General features: G+C 54.1%; 5 protein-coding genes across 5 annotated transcripts; 1 reads left to right on the forward strand and 4 right to left on the reverse strand.

Moving 5' to 3' along the window:
• Positions 1-1,899: 1,899 nt before the first annotated feature.
• COCSUDRAFT_11195 (D-hydantoinase) lies at positions 1,900-5,431 on the reverse strand (the record flags this gene model as incomplete). The annotated part of the gene is made up of 9 exons (XM_005651779.1): positions 1,900-2,121; positions 2,496-2,704; positions 3,132-3,357; positions 3,795-3,986; positions 4,313-4,420; positions 4,516-4,659; positions 4,827-4,989; positions 5,072-5,208; positions 5,333-5,431. The coding sequence occupies 9 exons, from the start codon at positions 5,429-5,431 to the stop codon at positions 1,900-1,902; spliced, it is 1,500 nt and encodes a 499-aa protein (XP_005651836.1).
• Positions 5,432-10,106: 4,675 nt separating this feature from the next.
• Positions 10,107-11,041, forward strand: COCSUDRAFT_11390 (hypothetical protein; the record flags this gene model as incomplete). Its single annotated transcript, XM_005651780.1, has 2 exons — positions 10,107-10,382; positions 10,883-11,041. 2 exons carry the CDS (start codon positions 10,107-10,109, stop codon positions 11,039-11,041), a joined length of 435 nt encoding a protein of 144 aa, XP_005651837.1.
• Positions 11,042-13,838: 2,797 nt separating this feature from the next.
• On the reverse strand, positions 13,839-16,036 carry COCSUDRAFT_52123 (hypothetical protein). Its single transcript, XM_005651781.1, has 4 exons — positions 15,818-16,036; positions 15,318-15,526; positions 14,552-14,904; positions 13,839-14,215 (listed from the first exon to the last, which is right to left on the reverse strand). Exons 1-4 carry the CDS (start codon positions 15,995-15,997, stop codon positions 14,097-14,099), a joined length of 861 nt encoding a protein of 286 aa, XP_005651838.1. The 5' UTR covers positions 15,998-16,036; the 3' UTR covers positions 13,839-14,096.
• Positions 16,037-16,832: 796 nt separating this feature from the next.
• On the reverse strand, positions 16,833-20,364 carry COCSUDRAFT_55314 (RNI-like protein; the record flags this gene model as incomplete). The annotated part of the gene is made up of 12 exons (XM_005651782.1): positions 16,833-17,061; positions 17,295-17,470; positions 17,579-17,713; positions 17,838-17,964; positions 18,090-18,160; positions 18,278-18,434; positions 18,681-18,825; positions 19,049-19,162; positions 19,285-19,525; positions 19,671-19,786; positions 19,893-19,953; positions 20,338-20,364. The coding sequence occupies 12 exons, from the start codon at positions 20,362-20,364 to the stop codon at positions 16,833-16,835; spliced, it is 1,599 nt and encodes a 532-aa protein (XP_005651839.1).
• A 1,127-nt stretch (positions 20,365-21,491) lies between these two features.
• On the reverse strand, positions 21,492-25,869 carry COCSUDRAFT_64161 (hypothetical protein; the record flags this gene model as incomplete). The annotated part of the gene is made up of 14 exons (XM_005651783.1): positions 21,492-21,842; positions 22,050-22,288; positions 22,564-22,718; positions 22,805-22,925; positions 23,123-23,196; positions 23,318-23,395; positions 23,571-23,744; positions 23,904-24,030; positions 24,299-24,449; positions 24,580-24,742; positions 24,872-25,024; positions 25,314-25,500; positions 25,588-25,668; positions 25,766-25,869. The coding sequence occupies 14 exons, from the start codon at positions 25,867-25,869 to the stop codon at positions 21,679-21,681; spliced, it is 1,971 nt and encodes a 656-aa protein (XP_005651840.1). The 3' UTR covers positions 21,492-21,678.
• Positions 25,870-26,315: the final 446 nt, after the last annotated feature.

Genomic DNA, 26,315 nt, shown 5'->3' on the forward strand with positions numbered 1-26,315 from the left:
GTGCCATACCAGCAAGTATATCTATTGAGAGATGCTGGCAGCTGTAATATCACAGAATGTAAGGGGCGCGCAGAAAAAGCCCAATGCAGCTCAAGATACAGGGGTGTCAAAAGCCAGCAGGGGTCTGTAGAGTGGACTCAGGCGCTCCCGGCAGCAACAGGCCATTCTGGGATGTTATTGGGAGGACCCAATATCATTTGATGGCATTGCAACTTGACTCATTTTCACAAACAAGGTGTTCCGCCGGGACGCTTTGTTCCAATCAAGTCGGCGAGGCAGTGCCAAAGACGGCCAGAATGACCTGAAATGCTTAATCACAAGCATGTTAATCGACCGTTTCGTTTGGATCACTTTGGAAAGCTGGAGCTCACCTGATCATTGACGGGTCAATCAAAGGCAAGTCAATGGTGGTGCAGCAGTGCCCGCTTCATTGGCTGCACATCCCCATCGGAGGCGCTGTATTTACAAAATACGTCACTCAGATTAAAACGGGCGCCGACAGCGATTGATACCGGCGTGTTGTGAGCGCATTCGCAATGAGTCTCCCTTCTTGCGCCCAGGACAGGGGGGCCGTAAAAGGGCGTTCAAGGAATAGAGAGATCTACGGATCACCGATGTGAGGAGGAGGTCCACACACCGCACAGCGAAGTGTCACCGAGAAGTCCTGAATCGGATGTGAGAATTCGAATCCCTCCTGTGTGCCACATCAAGCACATGCTGAATCATCCTTAGTGCTATCAGGCAAGTGCGCTCAAGACAGAATGTATTGCTTCAAGGAAGTTCTCTTGCGGTGCCGCTGTGGGACGTCCCCGGGAGTCGGGCCGACAGTCGACTGCGGCGGCAAAGGCCGGATGCAGCTAGCTGGTTTCTGCATCGATATAGTACTCGCCATTCAAGTCGGGCATACCCTGGGCTGGGCTGTATGCCAACACAGCCGAGCAGCAATTGTTGCATGCATGATCATCGTCAGACGATCACGGCGCCGTGATCACCGGTACCGGCCTGGATTGTTTATAGTTTCAAAGTTAGAAAGTCCACCGCTGATAGGCGGGCAGTGCCAGGCCGTCTGGCAGGCGGCCCTCGGTGTGTCGCAGGAACTGCATGGCATATGGGCACAATGCCACATCCAGATCCAGGGTGTAAACATGTAGACAAGGGTGCATTTGCGAGTTGACAAGGCTGCAAGCCTGTGCATATCGGCCCCAGGTTTCGGTTGCAGACAGACCTGTGTATGCCCTATGGCCCTCTGGGCTCTGAGTTCGCCATCAATAAAAAATTGTTATCATTATGATCCAGATCCAGGGGGCCTGTAAGGCATGCATGCGCTTGGACTTCTTATTTAATGCTGGCTCCGCTTGCAATATGGAAGTGCCGTCAAGTTCATGACACAATTCCTGAACCCATGCATCGGCTGAGTCAGCTGCAGCTGCAGCCTGAGGGAAGGAGAACACAAAAGGCTGCAGGATCCTCTTCCTCTGCGCCTGAGGCTGCTGCTCAATGTCTGACATGTGTCAATTATTGGCACGAAGGCAAAGATGACAAATCCCTCATTCCTGATCAGACCTAGATTCCTCATTGTTGATACACTTCAATTGAATATAATGGTGGGCTACATTGCCAGATATATCAGACATCGTTTCAATTGCCGCTGGCAATGTGTGGTGTACAATCATCATTAAGAGCTCTGCAACTGGTACTGGCCTCTCGACGGCTGAGAAATCTCATCCGTTGCTGGAGGCCCTTGGCTATACTTTCAAGGAAACCTACGGCAGGCGCACAATCCCATGGTGAAGGCCTTGTGAATCATGATCAAATTTCAACACCAAATGTGCCGGGGTCAGTCGCATGAGCGACAAGGAGCCCGCCGTGCCACCCGTGCACTTCTCCTCTGAAATGATGTCAAAGTTCGTCTTTGGAGGCTGTGGTGCCCAAATCGCGGACAACAGGCTGTCCAGGAGTGCCGTAGGGGAAGTTTGATGCAACGCTGGCGGCGTCGAGTGCATCCAGGCCCTCAAACAGGGGGCCCCTCACAGGGAGCTTGACAAAGCGGCCGGCGCCCTCCTGAATGTTCAGCTTGCCGTTCTCCCACACCACCTTGCCCTGGCTTATGGTGACTACCACCTGCACCGTGCACAGCTCTTCCATCAGAAGCCCCGGTGCTGCTCACTCCAACTACTGCACACCCTTCTAAATGGCTCAACTGATGCACAATGCGCCATGAATACTCTGACAGGTCCGCACTCCTCGGGTTGCATGCATGGCATGCATCTTACAGACATGATTACAAGGTGCAAACCAAGTTCTTCTGGTGACAATTTGGCGGCATGAGCTGGATGCATCTCCGCTCGATGCCGTCAGCATTGCATGCCAAGGGCCCTTACCAGATCATCTCAAAGGACGGCTTGGGCAGCCTGTGCTTTTCATGCCAGGCAGCACTAATTTCACATCATGGCAGCAGAGCTCAAAGAAACTTTAGCAGGGGAAAAGGTGGTCACCTGGCCCTTGACCTCCCGGCCCTCATAGATGTTGGTGTCCATCCTGGAGTGGTGTGTGCTGGCGCTGATGGTGTGGCTGACCTCAGGGTCAAACACTATGATGTCAGCGTCTGAGCCCGGCGCTATGAGCCCCTTGCGGGGGTAGACATTGTATGTCTGGGCCACCGCCGTGCTCATCAACCGCACAAAATCCGACGGCGTGATCAGGCCTGCACCCCACAGCGATCAGAGCACTGAAGTGAGAACTGAAGCATGCCCACACTCCACTTATTCACCCAGATTCAGCAGGCAATCATGCTTGACATACAGTAATCAGGCTTTGATGTTACCCCTTCCCCTGAAAGACCCCCCTAATGCGATGCGCGGTGTCAGGTTGCTGCCTGGGAGAGAAAAGAGCAGGCAGGACGACAGGACGGCAACTTCAGAGATAAAAGCCACCACCTACATTAACCAGAGGCTAGTGTGCCCTTTAGATACAATCACAGCATGACTCAGATGACTGCTGTGTTTCACTGCAGCACTTTGACAGCCCAACCTGGGTTGAGAGATTAATGCACCATCTTAATTCAAACCGCTGCATCACTACAAATGAATAGAGCATTGTCTGGAGCGCATCAAGCTTCGGCAGCGCCCCACCTGGGTTCACCAGCTCGTCCCAGGCGACGTGCAGGCGCTCTTCGATGCCATTGACGCCATTGGGGATCTTGCGGAAGTCGTGCAGTCCGGCGCGCTTGGCCGTGGAGTTGAAGGGCGCGTGGTCTGTTGCGACTATGGACAGCACGCCGCCCGCCAGGCCGGCCTTAATTTGGCGCTGGTGCTCCTTGTTGCGGATGGGCGGGCTCATCACATATTGGGCCGCCACCTGCACGAAGACACAGCAGCAACAGCGGCGCAGTCAGCCCCTGTCCCTTGTGTTGAGATCGGCGCTTGACTGCCAGTCCGTTGCAAGGTTGCGTGGACTTGAACTAGATCAGGTAGAGGTGATTCTGAGAAAGGAGAGAGGTATTACAGGGAGAGAAACAGCCATAGGCTGAGGATTGCAACGAATTGGACGATGTCAACGGCGTGCACAATCAAGATCGTTGCAGCAGGGATGAGCTGCCAGCTTGATGGCCAGTTCCCGGTGCAGCTTCGGCAGTGCCTTCTTTCAATGTGGTAGATGCTTCTGTCAGGCGGCACAAGGCAAGTGGGTAACATGGCCCTCTCAGCGGCCGTCTTCTCAGCTGGCCATGAGAGGCAAAGGTAGAGCAGATTTCTCCACTGTGACAACTCCTGATACCACTCAAGCAGGTGAGTCACCTTGAAATCGGGGTCCCAGATCTTGGCCTCGTCAGCACCGAAGCCAGAGGCCACCGCCTCCCCAACGACGCGCTGACCCCGGGTCTTGGCGGCCGCGATCTCTGCCACAGCGCCGCCGCTCATCACGTGCACGATGTACACCGGCACATTGACATACTGCGCCAGGCGCAAGGCTCGCGCCGTTCCCTCATCCTGCACAGCAGAACGCAGCACCAAGCTAGAAAAGCGCACCAAAGTGAGTGTTTTTGTCTTTATTGTCATTGACATTTCGTGCCAGAGGGAAGGTGCGCATGCACCCAAGCTGCGCTAAAAGGCTGCCAAAATCCTACCCCTTGTTGGACTGGCCCGATCCAAGCAAGTCCAAACCAACCGTGGGCACGGTGCTCAGCGTTAAGACCGGCCCCCACCAGCTGGGCCATTTGACTGTGTAGTGAGTGATCTTTAGGCAACCTTCTGTGGCTGTTGATGCAGAGAAAGGCAAGGAAGTAGCGGGTAGCAGGCGAGTGGCAGCAGCGCACCTCAAACACGGCTGGTCGGGAGATGTAGTGGCCCTCAGGGCCGGTGAAACCACTATCAAAGGTCCTCTGCTGCGCATCCAACAGGGCTGCAGCGTTCTCGCAGTGGACCTGTAGCGCCACAGTAAGTAAGGAGACTTGAATGCAGCATGATCAGCTAAGTAAAGCAAGGATACAGGGAAGGAGGAGCTGAGCTGGCAACTCACAATTGGCAGGGCCCCTAGCTCCTTGCTTCTTCTGAAGCCATGGATGAGCTGGGCATCGTCAACAGCAAGTGATCCGCTGTATGCTAGGAAGAACTTGAAGCTGTTTATGCCTTCCTTTGTCAGCTTGCCCATGTCAGAAGCCACCTGTGGTGCAAGATGTCCTTGTCACATCTGCTGAGCATGCCGTTATATTTTTCACTACCAAGAGCCTTGATGCTTAAAGCAATGAAGGCTCTCATGCAATGCTGATCCATCTGATTGTGTGAGAAGTTTAGGAAAGCGAGTGGCTGACACTATAGCAGCAGCCTGACCTTGTCGTTCCAAGTCGTGACAGCCATATGGAATCCGTAGTCCATAACGCTCTTTTTAGCAACCTTTTTGTACCGCTCAAAGCCCGCTGCCAGGTCTCCTTTTATGGGCAGGGCAAAGTCAATATGCATGGTGGTGCCACCAGCAAGAGCTGCTGCCTGCCCACTGCAGGCACAGGGTTTCATGTCTTAGACCTCTCAAAGGCCAGCCAGGTGAGCAAGGATACCTTCAGTACTTCCCGTAGTACCTGTAGAAGTCGTCTGTCGAGATGATCTCCGCCTTGGACCCCCAGCCCATCTCTGCGTCGAGATGAGTGTGAGGATCGATGCCTCCGGGCATCACATACTTTCCCGTCGCATCCACGACTATTGATTGTTTAGGCGCCTGATTTTCAAGCAAATCTGTGAGTTAGGAGACTCCAGGCCGGCACAGCCTTGCTTATGGCATACTCTTACGACATTAGTGCATGTCGCAAAAAATTCTATGGGTGATCGACGTAAAACCGTACCTTTAGATTCTTTCCCACACTTTCGACGAGGCCATCCTTAACGATTACATCCGCCACAAATTGATTTTCAGCATTGACGACGGTACCACCCTGCGGCATTGGCCCGTTGCAGCATCAACACTCGTCGAGACAGCGCCACTGATCATGCCTGTCAACAGATAGTCTCGATTGTCTCACCTTGATGAGAAGTGTCTCCGCCCAAGCAACGTTGAGGACTGGCAGAATGCACAGCAACAGTATGAGCACCATCACTAGAGGGTTTAATCCTCTACTGACAAGCTATGTTATTGATGCTCGCTTCAGAGTGGGAGCACGCGCTGACATTCCTGTACATGTCACAGAACGGATCAGAAGAACTAGGAAAGGCTCAGGAAAGGCTCGATGCAATAATTCTACTGTCATGTCGGAGAAAGGCAGAATACGTAGTCCCGTAGAGTGCACGTGGTGGGGTGCCATCACTTGAGGCAAGATGGCATGTTGCAGGGGACGAGAGGAAGCGTGCCTCTGCGCAAATTTGCAGACAATGGTGGTTTCCGAAAGTCTCAGCAGTCAGGGTCCTTTGCATGCGAACGCAGCAGGCCACAAGGTAGCAAGAGCGCTGGTTGTGACCCCTTAGACTGGCCAGCCACATCAATTGGTCCCACGTAAACGGGGACGGTCAGGTGGTCATGCAGGAGAGAGAGCTGAACGATGCTCTCAGTCGCATGCGGCTGCAGCTGTTGAAGGATGGGCATTTCTCTCAGCTTTCCGGGCAGCAGCGCGATTTGGCAATCTCCCAGGGCCTAGGGCTCCCACAGCAGATGCCTCATTCCTGGGGCCCTTCGCTGCAATCTGCCAGCAGCAGCCCGTACTCCTGGTTGCCAGACGTGAACGGGTTGTCGCACCTTCCGGGCAATCAGGGGACAGCAGGCACCCAGCCGATGCTCCCCGCCGGTGCTGGCAGCACGGATGGGGGTGCTTCCTCGGCTGACCCTCAACTCGGGCCTGCGGACTTGCATGATCAAGGGAATGGGCTCTGGGGCGGCGGTCTGTACGCCAACGATCCACACAACATATGGTCGGCAGGTGAGGCTGCGCCGTAAACGGGGTGTCTCTGCAGATATGCAATGCCTTCCGTCTTACCTATTGCTGCTCGATTTTGAGAGAGGATGCTGCATTTCATATGATTCAAGGTGCCTGTCGTGTGCGCAATTGGAGTTTTTTTTGTTCGGTATGAGATACTGGGTGCCAGTTTCTATCAGCTGCTGTTCTGCTTATCCTGCAGATGCAGTCGAGTCCCTTGTGCTGATGCACCGTGGGATGCATTGTGCAGGTGTGTCAAGCTCACCACAGCAAGGGGGCAGTCTCACTGCCCCTAGCGTTGGGGCAGGCTTGCTGCTGGGACAGGAGAGCGGCCAGCAAACGCAGCCTCTCAGCCATAGCCAGCAGCTGCAGCTGCTAGCCGCCAACGGGATGGGCAACATGGGGAACAGGGTGTACAGCGGCAACCTGGGAACGGATAACTACGCAGACAACGGCCAATATAGCGACTACGGAGGCGGGCTGCATGGCGCGGGGGGCCTCTCGCCCTCCAACCTGGGCGGCCTCGCTGCTCTGGGCAACACATACGGCGGCGGCAAGCTCCAGCAAGGCCTCCCCACCAACGGGCTGCCCAACAACGGCTACGGCGGCAATCAGCCGAGCCAGGATTACAGCGGCCTCCACATGAACGGCGGAGCAGCAGGCGGCCTCCACAATGGCCTCGGCAATGCCGCGCTGGCTCACAAGCTGGCAGGCCTCCCAAACGGCGGCGGCGCTGGCTACTCCAACGGCCACCACCTTGGGAACGGCTCCCTGGCCGGATTGGGCCCTGGGAGCGGGATGACAGGGTCCAACGGGCACCTCAGCGGCCTCCATCCCGGCGGCATGGCAGGCGGCTATGGCCTCCAGCAGCAGCAGCAGCAGCACCAGCAGCAGCAACAACAGCAGATGCTGAACGAGCAGCTCCAAGCGCTGGGGCCGGCAGGCATCGCGCAGCTGCCGCCGCAGCTGCAGGCGTACGCGCGCGAGCTGCTGCTGCGCCAGCACCGGGCGGCGCTGATGGGCGCACATCAGATGCAGCAGCCGCCGCCGCCGCCGTTCGGCATGCCGGGCGCTGGTGGCATGCTGCCCGGCGCGCAGCGGCTGGACATGGCCGGCTTCCGCCGCGACCTCCAGCGCAACGACATGCCCCTCGGCCGCCAGGGCTCCCGCCCGCTGCCCCCCAAGGTCAGCCCAGCTTCTGCCCAACAGGCCATGTGCATTTCACGTTCTTCTGGCATGCATGAGACAGCTATGAGCCTTACGGCTGTTGCATACAGATATAGATCTGCGGAATTATGACGTACATTTTACTCATCTTCTTGGAACCTGCCTGCATTGTGACAAGTGAAATTAAATGGTTGATGAGTCATTCTGAATGTGGTTGTGGGTCTGCCGCGCAGGGGTTGGATGACAGCTTTCTGATGGGGTCGTCGGAGCTGCTGAACGGGCTGCCGGGGCAGCATGTGCCTCCGCCGCCGCCGCCGCGCGCCATGAACGGCCGCATGCAGCCGCCGCCGCCGCCCCCGTCCTCGCAGGCGGGCACCTTCCAGGCGCGCATGCAGCAGAAGAAGGTCATTGCGTCCCTGCTCCAGCGTGGGCCCTGGTCAGTTCTAGTCCCCACCTCATCTCTTGTTCTCTCATCCTCAAGAGCCAAATATTAGATCCTGAGATTTCAGACCACCCTCTCGTCTCCACATACTTGCCGCGCTTGCAAGTGACCGGGGACACCATGAAGCTCTGTTGCCTGGGAGTGGAAATGCAGTATGCAATTTTCTCATCTCTGGTATAATGATCTTTGAAATTGCATGCTATCGTGCACAAGGTGTGGTGCGGACCTCTTGAACTTGTGTGCTTCTGCCGTGCAGCCGGGACAAGGCGTATGTGCCGGGGGCGCAGCCCAAGGCTGACATGGCGCAGCTGAACCAGGAGCTCACGGAGCTGGTGGACTCCTTGCGGCCCAAGCCCGATGAGTGCCAGCGGCAGAGGTGCACACCGCCACCCAGCTTCCCAGCTCTGTAGGACTGTGACCCGCCTTGTGTCTTGCTATTTGGGAGAATGCAAAGGGGGCAATTGTGTAGTGGGTGTTAAATGGCCGCATCTCAAACCTTTGCTGTCTTACATGATGCCCCAACGGCCACAGCAATTTATTCCTCAACTACTGGACCCTCAAGTTGGTTATTAGAGGTCCCGTCTGGCATGCATGGCATGCAGGACAATTATTTCAGGCAATGTGTCACCTGTCAGCATTTGAGCGCTGTCTGAGATGTCTGGGTGTGCTACTCTAGTGAGGCGTTGGAGGCGCTGCGTGTGGCGCTGACAAAGCGCTGGCCGGACTGCAAGGTGCACCTGTTTGGCAGCACGGCCAACCAGCTGTCCATCTGCAACAACAATGACATCGACGTCTGCCTAGAGCTGCCCGACCTGGCCAGCGACACGGTGCGCTGCCTTGCCACTTCCCGGTGCTCTGGAGGCCAACTTCATGTCTCTGACCCTGGCAACCAGCTGCCTGTTGTCTTCATCCCTGCTGAGCTCACAAAGGACAATTTCAGCCGCGCCACTGTATGGCATTGCTGTCTCATCCTTGGGTCTCATTCACTCTGCTGTGCATGTCCCGGACATTTGACCCTGGGCAATAGTTGTGTGGGTTTCGGGCTGAGTGCGAGCGGGTGTGACTTTCAACTGCAGAACACCAAGGGTGAGGTGGTGGAGGAGCTGGGGCAGCTGCTGACGGAGGCGGGCATGCAGAACGTGCTGCCGCTGCCCAAGGCGCGCGTGCCCGTCGTCAAATTTGTCGTCGGTGACAACGGCACCAAGGTGCGCGTCCCGACCCACTGTCCTCTTGTGCGGTTTTATATAGCAGTCTCTGATTGCATGGATCATTGCAGCGATGCCGTTGGGAGTGGCTCGCAAGGATGACGTCACTTAAGACTGGTGGAGGCCCGGCTTGCACCTCAGGCCTGGTGCAAGCCTGCTCAGGCAGTCAGTAATTATCGCAGAGGAACAGTCAGTCATGCACTGTTTACTTGGTACAAGTAAACAATGTGACATTGAGGCATGGGGCTGCTGAGCCCCTAGAGCGGTGAACTTCATTGCTTGGAACTACAGGTGGACATCACGGTGAACAACATCCTGGCCATCGTCAACACCAAGCTGCTGGCCGATTACGTGAGCATCGACGACCGCCTGCTGCAGCTCTGCTACGTCATCAAGCACTGGGCCAAGCGCCGCCAGGTAAACATTGCGAAGACATTTTGCCATCTCTGGCTGTGTACATTCCTCCTGCAAGAAAGCAATGAGGTGCGCACTCTTCGGTTTTCCCTAGTAGAGGTGATTGTTGCATGTTGAGGAGAATGGAATATTTCTGATCATTTTTGGCTTTGCTGACGGCAGAGAGTGTTGCGCAGGTGAATGACTCCTACAGGGGCACGCTGAGCAGCTACTGCTACGTCCTCATGTGCATCCACCTACTGCAGCAGCGCCAGCCGCCCATCCTGCCCTGCTTGCAAGCCATCAAGCCCCCGACCCATTTCAGGCATGCCCTAGACCCCATCCTCTCAATGTTTTAATCAGCACACAAGAGACATCCACCCTACCATCCAAAATGCTTGCTGTGGAGTGCCCTTGCGCATTCCTTGGGTGATAGATATATGGGTCTGTTATGTTTATAGAATAGAAATTTTGTCTATACTGCAAGATAAACAAAGAGCACAACATGCTCCAGAGTCTGAAGTGGAGTTTGCACTCTTACTGCAGGACGGTAGGGCAGTGGGTGTGCGATTACTACGATGACCTGGAGGCACTCAAGGGGTTTGGCGAGGGGAACAAGGAGACCCTGGCGGACCTGGTGTGGGCCTTCTTCGAGTACTGGGCCTGGAAGCACGACTACAACAACGCCGTCATCAGCGTGCGCACGGGCGGCTTCCTCACCAAGTCCCAGAAGGAGTGGACGCGCCGTGTTGGCAATGAACGCCACCTCGTCTGCATCGAGGTGCGCGCTGCCCCCTTACCCCTTCCTGATGCCCTCGCTCTCTCTCCTGGGCAACGTTGCGCATTGTCTTGTGTGAGATGCTCCTTGTTCACACGATGTTCCTGCAATCGCCTGCATATTCATGCCTTTCCCAGAGGATGATGTGCAAGGGTCGGGAGGTGGGTGCGTGGCTCAAGCAAGAGCCTGCTTGACTGCAAAAGGGCAGCGTGAGCATGTATGACAGCCCAAGATGAAGCTGGCAATGACTGAGAACACAATGCCCCCGTATACTGCCTGCCCATACGCCACTATCTGTGGACGTGTAGCTTCCTTTGACTGACTCATGCAGTGCTCAAATGCTGCTGATCTTGGACTGTGAGGCTTTTGCGCCGCTTGCGATACAATGCATATGGTGGACAGCAAATCTCAGGGGATTGGAGAGCGCGGGCTGGTGGCATACATGCCAAGTTTAGCATCATTTTGCTGGTGCACTGACATGGCAAGCTATTACGTGTGCGCAGGATCCGTTCGAGCTGACGCACGACCTGGGGCGCACGGTGGACCGGCAGACGAACGGCGTGCTGCACAAGGAGTTTGAGCGCGCCGCCTGCGTCCTGCGCGACCACGAGAACCCCCTCGAGAAGCTCCTGGAGCCCTACCGCGCCGGCAAGACCGAGTGAGCATCCATCATGCGGCGTCCCCTCCTCCGGTCCTCCAAGACCGGTGCGCTTTTTACGCTGCCTTCGCCGGCAGCCGGGCCGATGCACCGGCGGGGGAGACGCGCGCATGATTCAGCGGGCCAGCGCCCCCAACGGAGCTGAGCCGCGCTTCTTATTTATCGTTTGATTGCAAGCGGCGTTCGAAGGGAGCGCCCTGTGCTCTTTGGGCAGCAGTATGATTCATCCCGGTAGCGGCTGCTGCGGGGGCCGCCACCTGCATGCAAGCTGGGACCCAAAACCCGTTCTTGCACCTTCTTTTTTCTCTGGGCGTTTGCAAGAGGGAGGGGGTGCAACAGCTATAAGGCCGGGAAGAGATGTGCGGGTGAGGACAGCGCAAATACGGCAGTGAAAGTGAGGCCTGGCCGCGGGGCTGCCGATGGGCGCTTGTTGAGCATATGGCATTGGCCAAAAGATTTGCATGTTAGTGGATTTCAGACCATGATTTTTAGTTTGAGCCTCTGCTGGGGGGCCGCCTGCCGGCGCCCAGCATGTGAATGATGCACGTCGCGCTTCTGCTTTTGGTTGTCATGTTTTCGGGCATGGTCAGGATGATTCCACAGCACAACACACATCCCTAGCGTGGGAGGCACCAACAAAGGCCTCTCGCGCGCTCAGATAAGAGAGTGAGAGGTCCAGAGGTTTGAGGGCCTGCGCCGGAACAAAAGGACTGACATTGCTTTGGTGCCGGGGGGGCGGTGTTGGGTTTGCTGCCTGCCGGTGTCGCTCGCGGCAGCAACCCTTGGGTGCTCTTTATGTTTTGTGTGAGGCATTTAGCTGGCGCGTGGGAGTCCAGGAGGCCTGCCCCAGCCACGCACTCGCAGTGCTCCACCCCAGAGTGCAGAGCAAGCCAACACCCTGCTGATGGGGGTTCGGGACCATCATCAAAGAGGGCTGGGGTGGCACTCGGGTGCAGGCATAGAAGTCAAGGCACTGGCCAGGGACGGTTCACAGTGTTGTTGCGCTCTAAATTAGTTCTAGTTACAAGGAAAGGTTGCGTTGGAACCAGCTCAGCAGACAGAGTGAGTGATAGCTACTGGGGGGTGCGCGAGCGTCCTCGTTTGCATGAACGGCTCCTCGGCGGCCCTGCGGCTGGCTGGGTGTTTTGCAAGTCGTGATCACGGGGGGAGGGGTGGAGGGGGGGGCCCTGCTGCACCCCCCAGCCTTTGTAGCTCATGCTCCCACTGGTCAGCCTGCCCATTCGGGGCGCTGCCAGCAGAGGGTCATTCTCCTGCCCAGTTTACTGTATGGGCGGGCCTGGTTCCACCCCCACTCTTAAGCGGGGCACCGGCGTTGTTTGTCAGATATACATATATATGTAGGACGATCCCCGCAATCCAGATGGGTGTGTGTGTGCGTGTGTGTGCGTTTCCCATGAAGTGGACGTCTGATTTGTGTGCCTCAAGACCGCTCGCGCGCAGAACTTATGTAGGCTGATTTGCAAGGACGGCGTGTTGATTAGATGCAGAGGGATTGGTGCATGGCACGAGGCTTCCGGGGGTACATGGTGTTGAAGTGCAGCGAGTGGCGTGGCTGTAGCGCCCGCTCCCTCGACGCCATGACATGCCCCTGCCTGGGGCCCTTTATTTTGATTTTGAGCTGGGAAGCGGACAAGCTGGGAAGGGGTGGTCAAGGCGGGGTTGACTGACTGGCAAGCTGGGCTGACATGGGGACAGATCTGCACAGATATGAGCCCAGCCGAGGAATGGTTTTCTGTCTCTCTGCATGCAACTGGCTGGACAAGTCAATTCAATTCGTAGTGCTTCCGGTACCCCTGCTATCAGGGGAGCCAGCGGTCGCGCAACCGGTCACATTTGCATTGAGCTGTATTATCTTTGGGCAACCCCAGGGTGGGCCATGCGTGCCTTGGGGGCGAGTATTATTTTCTGGCGGCTGTGAACTTTCTTTTCCGCTTGTAGTGGTGAGAGCCCGTATGTGAATGCTGTGCTTTTCGATAGCTCTGGACATGCCATAGCCCGCGATGTTGAATGATTCTGCGCTTCTGAGATTGCACCTGGAAAGTTTTGTACGATATGCTGATAGACAGGTGAAGGAAATGTTGCAGCTGGCGTTAAAGCCACATGGTCCGAATTAGAGGCTCGTGGATTTCTGTTGAGTAGTCCGGCTGTCTCATGGGTGTGGATGCCTTCTCAGCAGGGTCTGCAATCCATCAAACTCCCTGTTGTTGCAGACTGCAAAGTGCTGCATTACGAGCTCAACTGTGAGATTGGACAAGACGTGTGGGGTTTTATGCAAATGCGTGCTGGCATTGGTGTCTTCTTTATGAGTTGTGCAAGTAGGATTTCATCCGGCAGTCCAACAGCTAAGTAAAGGAATGTGTTGCATCTCGATGCATATTTTGAGCGTCAGAAAGTGTGTTGACTTGAAAGCCACATCTGGTAAGATTCGAATTGAGAAGCGTCGTTGATATTAGACTTGTGTGCGTCACGCGGTACATGAAACACATATGATGAATTGCCAAATTTGCACATGCTCCAGCAATGGTATCATGGTTCTTTCATGCTGAATCATGATATCATGCAAGGTCATACATTATATGGCATTGCGCTTCCAGCTGTTGCAGGGCAACTCTTTCACTGAAACACCCAATTGGTTGCAACTGATATCTTGAGATCGATCTCAAGAGCAATATATGCATGATCTCAATGTCATCACGAGTGCATCTTTGTGTGTAGATTGAACCTCTTTCAAGGACCTGCCACTGGTCTCATGCAACCATGGTCATCGGTATCGTGAGCCTGCTTAAAAGCTGTTACCCATATACAGATGGTCGGATGCATTTTTCCATCCGAAAAATGGAGGAAAATGGTCCGATTTACAATGCAACAGAAGATTGATCAGTATGATGCAGGTCACATGGGCAGGTCGGTATTTCGATTGTCTTCTCAATGGATCTACACCCCGTCCATAAAAAGAGACAGGGAACAGTTCGCTCGCAATGTTCAAACTCCCGCTCTCTGCTCTAAAGCCCCGTCCCAGCTCTCGCTGAGCATGCGCTTCACTTCTTCTTGGCGGCAGCGTTGTTGAGCTGGTTCAGGGCAGGGCCGCCGATGTTGAACAGCACCCAGCCGATCACCGGCAGGAAGAGGGTGGCGATGATTCCAAAGCGGTTGTCACCTGCACACCAGCGATGGAGCTTCAGCGTAGAGCGAGCCTGTCTGGTGCTCCCAACAGCCTTTTCTCACAACCACACTGAGGGTCCCAATGGACACCATTTCTCCCCAGCATGTCCTTGACCAAAGCACTTCAACTTTTGTGAAAGACCTTCAGGGCGAAAAGCACACTGCCACAGCAGAGCACGCCATGCAGGGCCAGCACTGCAGAGAGTGAGCAGAGGCTAGACACCAGAGAAGAATGCCCAGGCGTCGCTGTGCCCCTGGCAATGCGCGTCGGAAAACACTCCTGATGACAAACAGAGCCCAGAAATGACATGCAGAACAATGAGGCGCGCACCTGCGGCGAGCTGCATGACCTCGTTGGCGGCGTCGGCCTGGGGCACGGCCAGCAGGGAGGCGGCTGAGAGTCCGACGATGGCGCCGGTGACAGCGCGCCTCTTGTTGATCTTGGAGGCCACCTTCTTGACAACGCCGCTCTTGTTCTTGTTGGCGGCGTTGTTCAGCTGGTTGAGCGCGGGGCCGCCGATGTTGAACAGCACCCAGCCGATCACCGGCAGGAAGAGCGTCGCGATGATGGCGAAGCGGCTGTCCCCGGCCGCCAGCTGCGCGACCTCCTGCGCCGCGTCCGCCTTCTGCGATGCCAGCAGCAGCGCAGCCCCCAGGCCCACTCCCACCGCTGCGCCGCGCGTCCTGTTCGCCACAGGCATTTCAATCATCTACCCACACTTGACTGCATGTAATGCAATGGGATGATGTGTACTCCTGGGCCAGAGGTGTCCTGTATGTTCCACATTTTCCACGTACACTGCGAGGCAGCCCTTCCTCCTTACTTTTGGCGCTCCCTCTGCTGATGTCACCATACCACTTTCCTACAAACATCTGGCAGAGTGCGCAGAGTCGCACGCTGTGGGCTATCGCGTTCCACAGGTGGCCATGAAAGATTGCCAATCAAGCTGGCAGATATTGCGTATTTGAGCAAAGCAATTTGCAGCAGCAGGCCAGGTGGCATAGGTACAGACGGATCAGGCTGCAGTGGGGCGATGCAGTGATGTCTGGTGGATACAAGATGTGAGGTATGAAAGAAGTCTGAGCATGCCACTCACTTTGTCTTCATGTTGTTGAGCTGGTTCAGGGCGGGGCCGCCAATGTTGAACGCCACCCAGCCAAGAGCGGGCAGAGCCAGGAGTGTGAGCGTGCCGAACCGGTTGTCCCCAGCTGCGAGGGTGGCCAACTCATTCGCGGCCTGTGCATTTCCAGCTGCCAGGAGAGTGGCAGCTGCTGTGCTCCACGCTGCTGCTCTCGTGATCTGTTCCTGTGCAACACAGATGGTATGTCTGTCGATGTATTGCCGTCCAGTAAAGCCTGTGGACTATGATTGGCCTATTCACCAGCAGATCTGCTGAATGGAATTTCTATGCGCTCGCCAAATGCTTGGGCACGGGCACATCCCCTCCAATGTAGGTCAATTCAAGCTGAAATATTTAAGTACAATCCAGATCCTCTGAAAGAAGGTCTCCCAAAGAAATTCACTGGTGCATCCTCAAACACAGAGGTTGACCCCGGGACTTGGCCGAGCATCGACACTGGCACCGTGCCAGCTTACCTGCAATTTCAGGCTCTCAACAGAGTGCTGCGCCTGAGCTGAGCATCTGATGGAAGGCAAGCGGAGGGGCAGAGGCGAAACACCGAACACCCTGGACGGGCTCGCCACGGGCCGCAGAGCACGGGCGCTCTGGGCAAGTGCAGAGCGACCGGCCACTTGGGAGGTGGACACAGCAGCCATCCTTTCAGCAGGAGGTTTCGATGGAGGGATGGTCTATTGCACGAACCTTTCAGCGCCCGAGCTCTTCTGAAGGTAAGGTTAAGATCGCGTAGCTGGGGTGGGATAATGCGGTAACTTTGGATTCGCCAGTTTTAGGGGTTTAGCCATGTTTTCTCACTGGATTCTGAATCTGGATCGCACATGCCGGCCTGTGCGAGCATGTGCCCTCACCTGCGATTAGGGCTGAAGAGAAACACTTTTGCATGTCCTCCACTTTTGCATGCTGGCATGATGTAATGTTTCTCTCTCTCTCTCCTCCCCACACACCATCTGGACCTTCTGGTAGGGATGGAACCATGCATCTAGTACAATACTACAGCATGCAGAGTTTGAGCTTCGTAACAAGCTCAGGTTAGGCTAATTAGGCACATGTCCCTCGTGACGTCATGACCAGCGCTGCTAGCAAACCAATGATTACATGCCTCCTGCTATGATACAACCGGCTTCTTTGAAACACTGTTTTTTTGTCACAAAAAAAAGATCAAGATAAACTCGAGGCATGCATGCTGTCCGCACACACAGGCCTGTATTGGTCCTAGGACAGTATTGATCCTCATAATATGATATCCTCTGTGACATAATGTCATATTAGAAGCCTATTACCTAAGATCACAAGGGTTCCGGAGGCTAAATGTGTTTGATGCGCTGCCTGCTGTCCTCGCCATCTTGCACTCAGCAGCTTGCCAATTAAGAGCCTACTGCCAGTAGTAAATTGCTGCCGCTGCCATTGATCAGGATTGCGCCACCAATCTGCCTTTCAGACAGTACTCCATTGTATGTGAACAGGTGCAGCCCCCTACTGGAAATACCCGCGGCCTTCTTGAAGCTCGATGGTGTTGGTGCGCTCGTTGGGGTAGGCACCAAAGTCCTGCTCCAGCGACTCCCTCTGCCAGCCACCCACCTTCTTGGAGCGGCGACCCAAGCAGAAGGCCAGGGCTGTGGCAATCCCCACCACTCCAACCACCACGGCAATGGCAATGCCTGCCTTTGCCCCGCTGCTGAGCCCACTGCCGCTCTGGGCAGACCTGAGCAATGTGCAGGCAAGCGTTTAAAAGAGTGCAGGTGCTGCTGTTGCAGAGACGCTATTGATAAGAACATGTGAAATCTGTGAAGGTCAGAGTGTTCACACACGGTAAAGAGTAGGACTAAAAGCCGTACACGTCTCACCCAGGCCTGACATGCCAGTCCACATCAATGGACATTTGGCTCGTGCAAAGCTGAGCGAGCTGAGAAGGGGCAGTGAGATCCGGGGACTCACTCCTGTGAAGTGTTGCTCTCCACGCTGGTGGTTCCCGTCTGGAGGGAGCTGGGACTGGGGGCATTGCCCATATTTTCCACAGTGCTGGGCTGAACAGGTGCTATTGCTGCCCTATCCACGCATGTGAGGTTCAAGTATTCCATTCCTTGTGGAATCGGGCAGCTGAAGTTGTTCCCCTGCAATAAAACAATTTTTTAAGATGTCCTGGCAAGCACGAACAGCTGGTCCCTGGGTCGTACACGGTTGCAGATCAAGGGAGCAATTAAGAGGCTAAAGATGCTGACCTGTAGTTCAATGGAGAACGTAAAAATCTGGGGGAGGGTGGATGCGCTGAGGTAGGCCGGCAGAGTTCCAGTCAGCTCATTATCAGCAACTCCAAAGTACCGGATTGATGCCCCCAACAGGCTGGTGGCATTCACCTGCACCACACGGCAAATCAAGTGCCGCTGGCATCTCTGACCTTGGAAAAATCATTTCAGCAGGAACCCAGCTGCACTAGAAAAAAAGCATGTCACATTGGCAATTGTCATGCAGGAGACGCACCGCTTGGAAGAAGTTGATCTGACCAAAAGCCTCAGGCAGGGGCCCAGTCAGCTGGTTGTGACTCGCATTGAAGACTCGCAGGGATGGGAAGAATGCCTGATTGGCACTGGGGTTTGGGAATGGCCCACTGCACACATAAGTTTGTCAGTGTGCCCGCAAAGACACACAAATTGCGGAAACCATGGACAGGCCAAGCGTCTAATGGACGAAGAATTGAACATGCTTTCAACTCCAATAGTGAAGAGCAATCACCTGAAGGCATTGTCATCCATGTAGAAAATGGTCAGATTTGGCGCTGTGGAGAATGCGGCGGGAAAGGGCCCCTACAGGATCCAATCAGAATTCAGGCGGTGCTCTTTGCTCATTGCTTGGCTAAGGTGTGCACACGTCATCAGGAGGTAAGGTCGTCACTGGCAGTTGGAGAAGCAGGGCAGTCACACCTTGAACGAGTTCCCATTGATGGCGGCGTATGTCAAGGAACTGGAGGACAGGCCAGGACTACTGCTCCACCAAACATCTGGCAGCAGGCTCAGATGATTCAGGCTGACATCCAGCTCTGTCAATGTGGTAACACCTGCCAATGTGGACGGCAAGGCTCTGCACCCGCAAAGCAGCAAAGTGAGGACCAACTTAGGCATGCATATTTTCACCCCACATGATATTCTGTATAGTACTCTCAAGCGATCTGCAGCCAGACATCCGCTCAAAGGGCAGGGCGCTTGCATTGGAGGACATGGTAGATTACTGCAATTTGAGCATCCTGGGAATCCTTCCATTACGTGATGGCATGATACAACCACAAGGACTGGTTGGTGTTTGCATGCAATGGGAGCAGAGCAGCACCCTGTGAGGCTGTTGTTTGACAGGCGCAGTGAGGTCAGCAGTGGCAGGCTGCCCAGCGACTCAGGGATTGTCCCACTGAGATAATTGTTCTGTGCTGCGAAAGTGGTCAGGTACGTTGCATTTGACAGCGACGCCGGGATAGGGCCTGCAGTGCACGTACCACATCCATTCAGCTTGTACCACATCCGTTCACTGCCATTACTCAAGCCAGGCTTGCCTCTTACGCATCCCTGCTATGCATGCTGTGATAGGATGCACCATCTACAGCTCATGTGCTTACAAATGACCACAGGACTACATTCACTGCTGTCTCATAATTGCAGCTTTTTTCTGCTTCAGGCAAAGTTTCTAAAGCACTGCTTTATTACCGTCAAGGTGGTTTCCGCTGAAGGCCAAAGACTCCAGTTGGCTCGATTTGGGGATGGTGGGAATGGTTCCGGTGAGCCCATTTGAGTTGGCCAGCAGAGCCTTCAATGAGCTTCCTGCAGGCGCACACAACCAATAACAGAGCATTAGATGCCTTCAGTGAGACAGGTTCTAGGACATTCTGTCTCCTGAAGTATCCTCGCTTTATGAAAAACCAATGAAACGCCTTGGCACGCACCTGCGGCGAAGAGACAATTGGGGATCTCCCCGGTGATATTGTTGATCTGGAAGTTCAAGAACACCAAAGCCCCGTCAGCCAAATAACAGAAAGGGCTGAAGGACTGTGTTTGGGGATCTGAAGTACTGGCGTCCTGCAGCTGGCCTGAGAATTGGCCTGTCAGGAAGTTGTCTGACAGGTCCAGTGTGGTCAGGTTTGCTGCCAGGTGGACAAGAGCACTGCCAATCTGAGATATGTCTCCCTGCAGGCATCACATCCTGATCACCCATCTCACACCTAGCAAGAGCGGAGCCTTCAAGACTCCAAGTTGCGCCTGCAAGATGCACCTGCCGGGCTGCATGCAATGTCATGTAGGATTTGACATGGAGGCAATCAAAGAGGCTCACTGTGACGCTGTTGGACTGGAAGCTGATCTCTGTCAGGTACTGGAATTCCTGTATCTCCTGCAAGGGGAAGTCACAGAAGAGGCCAAACTGTGTGAAGTCCAGGCGCACCAGATGTCCTGCAGCATTGCAGCCATTTCACAGCGGCCCTCAATATCCAGAAATTTGGATATGTTTATAGAGCCCTACAATAAGCTGAACGGTCATCTGGTCATCTTGTAGCACCTGCGTCATTGCAGGTGCTCAGCCCATAGTTGCAGAAGTCTGTGTATGGACTGTCGCCACTCTGCGTGTTCACAGCATCCCAGTAGCGACAAGTCCCTGTTCCGGTGCTGGTGACATTGCTGCAGCACCTGGCCACACATGCATGCAGCCCTCTCAGAACTCGCCCAAATGCCACTAAAGGTGAAATCCAGCGTAGTTGTTTGCGCTGGAGGAACAGCGTACTTGGTATAAATAGACTTGAGAGCTGCTTGCTCAGTCTGATCGAGCTCAGCGCTGGATGCATCAACATTGACAGTCAAGGAATACAAGGATCCGTGATCTGCAGAACCATACACCTGCAACAGGCACACAGCTTCAGTCACCTATGCTGCACGGATTCCCTATTCTCATTGCCCAATGGGATTACTAGTACAACGGCAGCGGCCACTCGGGTTGCACACCGCACAGACAAATTCTGCGACGCCACTGGCATTGATAGCATTCCGGTAAGCAGTGTCATTTGTAGAGATAAAGACGTAGTCCGCGCCAAGCGGTTGTGCTGCAGGCACATGGAAAACGTTGGTTTATGCACGAGCAGGCATAGTACATGTGACATTCTGAAGGCTTGAAATGCACAGGCATCTGGAAGAGTCACCAGAGCCCCAGGCAGCATTTGTCGGAGAAGGAGGTCCATAGTTTACAAAGATTCCGGGATATGGAATGCAGTAGAGATCAGGATCACTGCCAGCCCCAAAAGGAGTGAGAGTTACGAAATAATCTGCGGTAGATGGTCCAGAAAATTTGTACAGATCAGCATAGCCCTGCCAGCAGCATCACCTGTCAGAGCCTTGCTGATAGATACTTGTAAAAATGCTCCAATCAGCTTACAATCAGGTCCAAGCGAATTGATGGGACCTGTGACGCTCCAGCGAGCAGATGCGGACACTTCAAGGCACTGGAACAATCGTGTTTTCATCTCGGCGAATACAGCTTTCCTCGACATCACTTCAAGAAATATAAGCAGTGAGGATTGGCGTACCAGGGTCACTCTGTTCTCCGCTGTCTGCCCCAGCTGCAGGACTGGGATTGAAGATGCAGCTGCAGCAGCACCAGCTGGAGAGTCTACTGTCTCACTTGCTAAAGATGTCGCCAGACTTGGAGGCTCTGCAAGTGTAACGATCTCGTCCCCTGTGTCGACTGTGAGATTCTGAGCTCTGCCTGTAGACCTCAAAAGCAGAAGAGCTGCCACTACTAAAAGAACCGGCGCCAACCTTTGCACCATTGTATTGTAGTCTAGATAAACCAGCACTTAACACAGCATGTTAAAATGTGGTTTTGGGCAGAATCTGACCATGAAGGCAACAACAAGAGAGGCGAAATGTGGCGTGCCACCATCGTTTCGTCCAAGAATCCCTGATGGGTCCACGTGGCAAATATTACTTAATCAAGTTGATCCAAAACAAGATTGAGAGCACGATCCTCCCTGAAATGATGACCTTGTCGCAGTATTTCCTGCTCAGTACGTCAGCATGCCTATGTGGACATCCGTGCAACAATTCTGTACAGGCTTGTGCCACACTGTGTGGCCTACCGCTGGCAGCGCTCTGGCGCCATTAAATAAGCCGTATTTTCATAGCTTTACAACAGCACTGTTAAATTCAGAGGATTGGTGGGGTGTGGGCAAACAACGACCCTTATGCATGCCAGTAGCTGTACACATGTGCTAAGATCCAGACAGACTCCCAGCTAGACATTTGAATTCTCTCAGTTCCACAAGTTCAAAATTACTCCCTTCTCAGCCTCGCTGCTACTTCCAGCTGCGTTTCCAGCCGCGCCTGCTGTCCTCCTGGCTGGAGTCTGATGCACCACCCAGCACGCTGGCATGGGCACCAGCTGGCTCATCATCGATGCGCGCCCCCTCCCCGGCCCTATGCAGCCTTTGAAACATCTCATCCAAGCTGCTAGCGCCCCCTGAACACACACAGCAATGCTCTGCTCACGCCAATAACATAACTGAGCATATCTGCAGGCTTTCACATGCCAGGATTGCAAAATCTTAAAGGCCAAGCATTGCAATAAATTGTGCATTTTAAAACGCCCCAGTTCTTCTGACAGGCTCCAGGTGAATCCAAAAATGTCAGCCCAGGTTCAGACTGAAAAATGATCCTGTTAACTTACCTCCATCTGAGGCTGTGGAGTCTGCGCTGCCGGCATACTTGTTCCGCAGCAGGGAGCGGTTCAGCGGCGGAGATGCGCTGGGAACAGCGGCCGGCGGCGTCAGGTTCTTTAGGCTGCCTTTGGATGAGCTGGCCCCTAAGCTGCCCGCGCCTGCGCCCCTGCTTGTCCATGGCGGCCATGCCTGAGAGGCACCTGGCGGGCCGGTGTCCATTGCCTGAGACATCTCCGTCGTCCTGAACCTGCACACAGGCATCATCGCATTATTAGCAGAGGTGTAATAGGGGACAGAAAGAGGGTGTCCTGAGGTTATTTCGGGTGTACTCAATCTGCATGGTACAAGAGGAATGTTAGCCATCGTGACCTACAAGCCACCTAAAGCGGCAGGACTCAACCAAGACAGCATACGCTACATGAAGGCGTTGCAAATGCCAGAGTAGGAAGAAGGGCTTTGAATATGAGGGATATGAAGATTCCATCCGGCAGTTTCCAGGGAAAACATGCACAGGCGGCGCACCCAGCGCTCTGGCCGCGCTGATTGCTCCCAATGCTGCTGTCCAGGCCGCGCGCTGTGAGGGTGCGCGCACGAGCTGCATCGTTCAGCAGCCCTGCCTCCGTGTCCCCCCACAGGCCCAGCCCAGCCCCCCACGGCAGCCCCCGCCCGTGAGCCTCCTGCAGGTGTGTTACCAGTAGGTGTGAACACCACTCACACTCTGATGCGATTCTTGACAGCAGCAGACGATGGAATGTTGAATCACCTGCTCCTGCCGCAGCAGCAACCTGCCCCGCTCTGTGTTCTCATCGCTGCCAGCATCCTCATCAAACCGGTACCGCTTTGGTATACACAGGCGGGCCAGAGAGTCCCAAACATTCAGGAAGCTGCAGAACAGAAGGCAGCTGAAAGAAACTTGATGTCCAGCCTTCTTGCAGATCTTATACAGTCATCATGTATGAGAGTGCAAATGAGGGCCTGACAGCCTCAAGCAGCATCCTTACATGAATTTTTATCTTCTGAGAGGCAGAGGAGAAAAGCGACTTACAGTAGAGTACAGTATACTACAACAACCAGAGGGAACCAAGTGTTGAAGTTAGTCCCGAACACTGGGACGTCCCTAATGGCTGTGCCCATTTCCTGGGCAAATACAGTGGCCTGCGTGCACACGATCAGTCACTCATCGGCTACATATTACATTTGTGATCGTAAAGAAGTTTCCCACCCGCCCTATTCTGCATTCAGCGAGGCACCAGGGTTCCCATGGTACAGCGCGCACCTTGTCAGGCCCAAGGTACTCGTGCATGCGAATGACATGAAGGTAATTGTAGGCCAAGGGCGCTGCAAATCTGGTGACCTGAAGCACATTCACAATGCTGTGAAAACAGCTGTTTGCTGGGTAGCCACTTTACGTGAGTCATGTGGAATTCCACAGCAGAGTACTTAGTTGATTGCAGAAGAAACAGGTCAACATTTTCATGCAGACTTGGAGGCAAATTTAAGCCGACCGATCAAGAAATAGAGTTGCTTACCTGGGCAGCATTCATGAGGAGCGAGTGCGCATTGGTGGCATGGGGCACAACATGATAGAAGGAGAACATGCCCAGCTTGAACAGGGAGTAGTAGCAGCATGTTGCCATGTAGGCCAGCGGCAGGCTTGTCAGCAGCTGAGTCATCGCCTCGCTCTGTGCACCCCCATTGACCATCTGCATACATACAGATGTGAATTTATATGAAAATCCCCAAGAACTGCCACTTCTGCAGCATATTGAGGGCAACTCATGACCGAAGGTCAAGCTCTTTTGACCTTTTCCAATTTGGCATTCAGGTGCCAGATGATGCTTCAGAAAAAGGGGAGCGCTCACGTGTGAGAAGGGCGAGAGATCAGGATTGGTCCCTGATGCGATGGTGGCCTCGCTCCACACGATCAGGAATGACACGGCTCCCAGCACGCACGCCAGCACCCTTGTCACCCATGGCTTTGCTGTGCAGCTGCGTACACATAAATCGCCTCTGGCATGACTCCCTTATATTAAGGTTGCCACCAATGCAACATAACCGTTGCAAACAGGCTTGAACTCAACAACACAGTGCTCTTCATGATATACCCAGGTTGGCAGGTAAAGTTAAAGCTTTTCAAGAGCTTTCAGACGCATTTGCATTCAAAAGCTCCAGGAAGATAAATCTGCATCCCATCAATGGCCCATCCAAATGCATTGGCAGCAAACTCAAAAAAATATCATGTGCGTGGGTACAGTACCTGTACATGCGCCAGGTTTTGGTGAAGCCGCTGACAGGGGTGGCACTGTCTGTGGAGCTTGCAAGGGAGTAGTCGCCAGCAGTCTTGCACTTGATGATGATGTCGAGCTCCATGGCGAGCTTCACTGCATCCACATACTCTGCAAGCAATCCTGTACACACAGAAACAGATGCAATTTGACAACCATAGGGGGTAATGTATGCTAGAAAGGCATGCTGCTGCGGAATTGACACGTGGCCACGTGGCCTGCTTCAAGTACGAAACTGACATGGGATGATCACCATCATAGGTGTTGATGGCTCGCTTGAGGCGTCTGCGCAAGGATGCCAGGCTCTTCTCGTCACAGCCGTAGTCCAAGTCAGTGTCTGTGAGATCATCCAGGTTCACACGTCCACGCTCATCCCGCAAAGCCTGCCCCGGTTTTATGGGTGAGCCTTCCTCTGCCTGTCGTTACAGGAAATCAAATTTCATGAATTACATCGAATGAGTGGACTTTCTCCAATGCATTGCCCATGAAGTACTGCTCTGAAATTGAAGAGCATAATTCTTGCATGGCTTTGTTGCTGTGCCGACCTCTCGATAGATGATGTCCATGTACTTGCGCAGGGGATCCCGCCGTGGCATTGGCTGCGAGGTTGCCTCAACCACCGTCGCCACCCTTGTCATCTCAACCACTGCATCCTCCAGCTTCTCTCCCGCCCTCCCCACCCTGTCATCATTGCCCGCCTCAGCAGAGGATTAATGCATGTAGATGGGTTGCACTCAGTCATGGTACATCCATGTTGTGTTCAATAGACCAATGCAAGGAAGAGGCCAGGTCCATACTTGTAGAATGCATACTGAAGCCTTGTCGCAGGGTCTGCCTCACGCAACATAGTGCGAGGAATGTGGACCAAGCCAAACCCGAGCAGCAGCATGACAGCCACCAGACCTGTTGATCAAACATCAATCTTGCCATCAGTGCACTGCATGTTCAGCATGGGATCTTGGAAACTGTAAGTACATTTGTACAGACAAGGCTGTTTGCGTCCCAGCCCAGGTTGGTCTCCAGCTCACCGTAAGTGTTGGACAGCAGCATTGCCAGAGGAAGGAGGTCTCCAGCATGCAGGCTCCCAGAGATGAGCAGCAGGCCAATGCCAACCAGGCCAGCAACCGCTATGCTCAAGTAGTACGTCAAGTTCTGCTTGAGACTTGACACCAGCCTGTAACAAGACATGGCATATGCTCAAAGCATGGCCCATTACATGATTTACGAACCACTTGCATAAGAGAAAAATTTGCATGATCACCTTCCTAAGACGGTGAAGTCTCCGGCGTCGCTGAACCCCTGACTCATGGGGATGAGGAACCAGGTCAAGAGCTGCGTTGCCCTGCAGCATGCAGGATCTCACTGAGCACTATTGGAGGGCCTTCGTCTGTCTGGTTGGCAATTCTGTTGGTGTGGGCAATAATGGATACTTGACTTACCAATAGCAGATGGCCCACATGATGAACACAGACTTATTGTTGCCACCATTCAACGTAACCCACACATCGATGGGCACGATGGCGATGATGGATATTGAAGTCATCCACCCCACAGCAGCAATAAGGCGCACGAGGAGTGGCACCCGTGGCGACGCGTATCTCCTCAACCTGCAGTATAGCAGCCAGTCATTCATCAATATCATATCATGTGCATGGCAGGAATGTGACCTTTCCTGGGCGTCTTGATGGTGGAACTGCAAGGCAGGTAAGTCTGCATGAGAGAAGCGTTGTCACGTAACGCATGTATTGAAAGGATGCTTGCACTATAAGATGTTTATCTATCTGTAAATATGCGATGCGTGCGCGGTATAAGTCATGGGGAGTTGCACTTACAGAAACACCACAGCCACCAGGAACAGGACCAAGGCCGGAATATAGAAGGCCCACATTATCTCGTTGGATTTTTAAAATCAGTATGAACCTCCTTCTGGGCAATTATTGCCCAACAAGAGGCCTACACAGACCAAGACATTGTCCAAGGTACGGGGCA

The sequence above is a fragment of the Coccomyxa subellipsoidea genome (assembly GCF_000258705.1).
Source record: "Coccomyxa subellipsoidea C-169, whole genome shotgun sequence".
NCBI lineage: Eukaryota > Viridiplantae > Chlorophyta > Trebouxiophyceae > Coccomyxaceae > Coccomyxa > Coccomyxa subellipsoidea.

Coding starts and splice junctions, on each gene's coding strand:
- COCSUDRAFT_52123 (XM_005651781.1), bottom strand. CDS start 15,997: ATGGCTGCTGTGTCCACCTCCCAAGTGGCCGGTCGCTCTGCACTTGCC. Junction 15,527..15,817: donor TTGAGAGCCTGAAATTGCAG/GTAAGCTGGCAC, acceptor TGTGTTGCACAG/GAACAGATCACGAGAGCAGC. Junction 14,216..14,551: donor GGTCATGCAGCTCGCCGCAG/GTGCGCGCCTCA, acceptor GCTGGTGTGCAG/GTGACAACCGCTTTGGAATC.